At 36.9% G+C, this 5,481-nt stretch overlaps 1 protein-coding gene across 1 annotated transcript in view; it reads right to left on the bottom strand.

Annotated features, from left to right (window-relative positions):
- Positions 1–5,481, bottom strand: part of UTRN (utrophin) — a 731,009-nt gene that overhangs the window by 116,195 nt on the left and 609,333 nt on the right. Inside the window, 1 exon segment of the mRNA XM_042782042.1 lies at positions 2,245–2,323. Coding sequence (XP_042637976.1) covers positions 2,245–2,323 — 79 coding nt within the window.

The following is a 5,481-nucleotide window of genomic DNA, read 5'->3' as shown; positions in this document are numbered from 1 at the left end:
CCATGCTATTATATTAATATCTTATAAAAACATAGCATTCTAAATTTTGCAAAACATTTTCAGATATATCTTTTGATTAGCAAGCTAGCAAGAGACACATTCAAGCTCTCTTTGGTAGATGAGGAGCTGAATACACAGAGGTGAAATAGTTTGCCCAAAGACCAAGAGCCAGTCAACGAATGGCCGAGCTGGAAAGTGATGTCAGGACTTCTGAGTACGAGTTCAACAACTTTTCTGTTCAAGAAAAGTGAGCACTCCTTTCTCCAAGTAGGTCCATGTAGAGTATAAAAAGGGGATGGAAATGAGGAACTAAGGATATGAAATTTCTCATTAGGGCCAACCTCATTTCACTGTTGGCACTGGCTAGTGGGTCAGTTTTTATTTTGTGCCTAACTAAACAGACTCCTTTTATAACGATGGCTAAAGTCCAAGCAATAACACATCCACAGATTCCAAGCACCAAGGGATCACAATTATTGAACTTATTAATTGGGATTTTGTTTTACTTCTTTGTTCATTTTAATAATGGTTTTGATTTGAATAACCCTGACCTCCTTGGACTGCCAGTCATAGACAATAAAAGGCACTGTATTTGAGTTTCACAAAATGTGTATGAATTTGACAAATTTCCTTTCCTAAAGAATGAGTTTGATTTCTATTATTAGAGAAATTGTAGTGTTTCTTCAATACTAATAGACTGATCTTTATAACAGAACTGTAAATAGTATCACAATGATTTTTTTTTTTAAATTCCTCTCTAATTTGGTCTTAGTAGATAGCTTTATATTCTATAAAATTAAGCTTAAGAAATTGGGAGTAATACCTAATGAGTATATCAGAAACCAATTTACTTTGTCAACAATGATGGCATCCAAAGTTTAAAAATGCATCCTGACACCTAAGCTGACAACATATTCCAGGAAACACTATATATCACCAGAGATAAGTTATCTAAGGGCTCAGGTTTATAAAACAGAAAAACTCTGTTTGTGCATGGGTACATTCACGCGTGTGTGTGTGTGTGGGGGGGTGTCTGAGAGGGTGAGAAAGGGAGAGAAATGGAGATTGGAGGAAGGGTACGTATAGGAAGCAAAGGTAGGGCAGGAAACGACCAATATGGATCCTTGAAACTGTCAAAGTAAGAATAGCTTGAACTTTAATTAAGGTAAAACAGATTATCAACAGTGATGAAAAGACTAAGAGAAAATACAAACACAAGCAATTTATTTGAAGGATGAGGTATAACTTCAGTTTTCTCTATGGTTATAGATACAGAGAAGATACCATAATAGAGAAATGAGCTTTGCTCTAAATTTTAAACTTTACTCAAATGGACTTAAATTGAATTAAACAAACTGCTTTCTTACATATGTCTGCCAGAGGAGGAAATGAATGGAATTAACATTTACTGAAACCATTTGTGCCAAGAATTGTGCTAAGTGCCTTGTATAAATAATCCACAGGTGTTCTCATTTAATTCTCAGGGCAGTCACACAAAGTAGGTATTATTAGGACAACTTTAAGATGAAATTAACTCTCAAGAGTTCCCCAGGTCTTGTAGGAGGCAGAATTTGTATTTAAACTGACTCTGGGTAATTGAAATCCCACATGCTTACGATTCTTCAACAGTGAGCAACTGAGGAGAACCTCAAATTATTTATTCAATATCTCATGAAAAGTCCATAAAATGAAAATTTCTAGTAGGAGAATATGACATAAAAATCTACATATGTGGTTTGGCTAAATCTGCATTACTTGATGAGAAGAAAAACTAAATAGGACTAAATATGATTAGAGCTGACTTAATGAACCCAAATCTCATTTAAAAGATTTGTGGGGGTGATCAATTTTTACTCTTAAAACTACAGGTGCATTTAAAAGTGCAGGTGCACTTTTCAAGGACAATAGCGTATTTTAGAATTTAAAATATAAAAGTGATTTTTTATAGTGAAGAAATGCATGAGCTTTGCATACGATATAGCAATGATACGATACCATTAGTTGTAACAAATGGCACAATGAAAAACATAACTGAATCTCACTTTTGCTCCACAAAAGATTTATAATTATGATCATGACAAAAAATAACCAATAAACTGTCATTAATGTTAATGCCTCTTTTTAAATATTTTATTTAATATAAATAACTATGTTGATAGGGAAGAATATGGCCTCTTGAATGAAAGTGAAAAAATATGCTAATTTGTCCAATTAATGAGATCCATCCAGTTTATTAGCACTTACTAGAGAGAAAATGCTGAGAGGATGGTCCGAAGTCTCGATGGGCTTCTTGAAGCTGTTTAAGGCGATCGTCTACAGACATCTGGAAACACACACACACACATAAGACAGATGGAATAACTTGATTTCCAAACAATGACTTTAATAACATCCTTAGTTGAAGTAGTATCAATACGTGATGCTATTGCCCAAGGCATGAACGATTGCTTCCACAGACTTCTTCCCTATATCTGATATCAAAGTACAGGTTCCTCCCACTGTCTAAGAGTTCGCTTTACGCCACTTCACTTTTCCAAAGACCTACGTTAACACCTGTTTTCGCTAACGGAAAGAAATCTAGAGAGGATTTTTGCTTTTATGAAAAAGGAGAAAAGCAAAACTAGCATTCAGCATTGGTTTTGCAGTGAGCTGTTAAAGAGGCAGCACACACCCCGAGCACTGAGAGTGGCATTGCCCAGCTCCTGCCCCAGGAACTACACGCAACACCTCAGAAGCAAGCCCCCATAGCTTCGAACTGTCTCTGTGAACACTATATGTTAGTGGTATTTTAAGTTTTATATGTTGTTTGGTATGATTTAGTAGGCTATTTTGGGGCTCTCAAAGGATGTTTCCCACAATTGCTTTTTCACTTTATGCCATTGGGCTTAAGACTAGTTTCACGGGAACGCTCTACTTTTGGACAGCAGGGGAAACCTGAAAAGGATGAAAATAGATTTTTTTGTGGCATTAAGTAACAGGAAATAATATCAGGTATTCTTCTAAGCAATTTATATTAATTAACTTGTAATCCTCACAACAACCCTGTAAGGTAAGTATCCTTATTACCATTTTACAGAGGAAGAAAATGAGACATAAAAATGTGTCCAGGGTCATGAAGACAGCAAGCAGCAGTGCTCACACCTGCACGCAGGTCTCCTGGTGCCCTGACTGCTACTCTGCACGGTCTCTAGGCCATCAAGCTTTAAAGGTCAAGCTGTGGCCATGGAATCAGCCATTACTCATCTGTTTTTGGTAAGGAAGGTGGTAAAAAGTGCTACCATGGCAATTAAAAAACAAGACTAAAAATTGATAGATGAAACATGGGTAGATGATAGATAAATTATAGGTAGGTAGGTAGATGATCAATAGATGATACATAGAAAATTTTTCCAGATTCTGTGAATGTACATCTTATTTCATTTTTCTCCACCTGATAAAGAGTGAAAAGATATGAGTATGAAATGTCTTATTTTCCTCCAAATTTTTATCTACTCATTTGTACTTGGGAGTATTCAAGTATATGTTACTGTTAGTCAGTGCTGTTGAGTGGGTTCTAATTCACAGTGACCTTATGGGCAACAGAACAAAACAATGCTTGGGTCTGCCCCCTCCTCTCAATCACTGCCACGTTTGAGGACACTGCTGCAGCCACCGTGTCAGTCCTCTCTTTTGCTGACCCTCTGCTTTACTAAGCATGATATTCTTCTTCAGGAACTGGTCCCTCCTGAAAACATGTCCTAAGGAAGTAAGACAAAGTCTCACCATCCTCGCTTCCAAGGAGCTTTCTAGCTGTACTTCTTCCAAGACAGATTTGTTTGTTCTTCTGGCAGTCTGTGGTATATTTCATATTCTTCAACAACACTATAATTCAAAGGCATCAATTCTTCTTTGGTCTTCGTTATTCAATGTGCAGCTTTTGTATGCATAGGAGGTGACCGAAAATACCATGGCTTGGATCAGGTGTATCTTAGTCCTCAGAGTGACATCTTTGCTTTTTAAGACTTTCAGTCTTTTACAGCAGATTTGCCCAATGCAATATATCATTTGAATTCCTGACTGCTGCTTCCACGGGCACTGATTGTGGATTCAAGTAAAATGAAATCCTTGATCAGTATGCTCCACATATGCTCATTTTCAATCTTTAGCTAGGCTACCTACATTACGAAAATGCAAAGAGTTGCTATACTGAAAAACCAATGCAAATCAGTTATAGTTTACTGATGTTCCAGTATTTTTTTCCTGGTCCTTGTAAGTGTTAGGCAGCTATTCCACTTAGACCGTCAATCTTATTTTCAAGTGCCTTTAAATGAAACAAAGACTCTGGTGGCACTGTGGTTAAAGCATTCAACTGCTAATCAAAAGGTCAGCAGTTCTAACCTACCATCTGCTCCATGGGAGAAAGCTGAAGCAGTCTGCTTCTATGAAGATTTACAGCCTTGGAACCTGATGGGGGTCGACAGGAGGTGGAATCGACTTGATGGCAGGGGTTTGGTCTTCTATTTTTAATGTTAAATTATACATGTGTATTTCTCACTGGGCAGTTCAGGTTTCTCCTACTGAGCTATTTATACTGTATTAGAATGTACTATTTATACTGTATTAGAATGTACTATTTATACTGTATTAGAATACACTTTGTTCCATAAAGCATTCAAATGCCACACTTTACACTCTGGTAGAGTAAAGAGATCCTACTCCCAAAACTTAACATTGCCTGCCAGCATAAACTTTCTCATTTTATTCACCCAGCAACTAACATCTGAGCTCTCGGGGTTACCAGGATCAGAGATAAGGATGACAGAATACATGTTCACTTTCAGGCATAATGAATTCCCTAACTCCCAATCTTTAGAGATGGTGATAACAGAAACACAATGGAAAGAAAATCAAGATGGACTATAGGAATATCTACATGAAGCTAATGAACCAGAGAAATGGAGCATGAGAAAAAAAAAAAGAATAAAGGTCAGACTTTCTATGTTCCATTCACTGGAAAAGCACATTTGAACTGAGCAGATTCTGCCCTGCCAGTTTCAGCTCATTAATACTCCTTTCAAAGACAGTAAAAGACTACCAAATGTTCTACATTCATGTCTTACTGCTTCAATTTCATTATGAAAATACGAACCACTGAATGTGTCAATGTTTGCATTAATTCAGGAAACCTATGATATTATTATAAAGAGCCCTACTGGCACAGTGATTAAGTGTTCAGCTGTTAACTGAAAGGTTGCGGTTCAAACCCACCAGCCGCTCTGCTGGGGAAAGATGTAGCAGTCTGCTTCTGTAAAGATTCACAGCCTTGGAAACCCTCCAAGGCAGGCAGTTCTACTCTATCCTTTAGGATGTTATGAGTTGGAATTAACTCGATGGCCATTTTTTTTTTTTTTTTTTCAATCATACTATAACATATGGAGAAAAGAATGAAGTTATCAGAGATTTCATTTTACTTGGATCCACAATCAACATTCATGGAAGCAG

This window comes from Orycteropus afer, unplaced genomic scaffold (assembly GCF_000298275.1).
Source record: "Orycteropus afer afer isolate SDZICR_OR568_19922 unplaced genomic scaffold, OryAfe1.0 scaffold00226, whole genome shotgun sequence".
Classification (NCBI taxonomy): domain Eukaryota; kingdom Metazoa; phylum Chordata; class Mammalia; order Tubulidentata; family Orycteropodidae; genus Orycteropus; species Orycteropus afer.
Note: the sequence above shows the minus strand (reverse complement) of the source record. Positions and strands in the feature narration are given on the sequence as shown.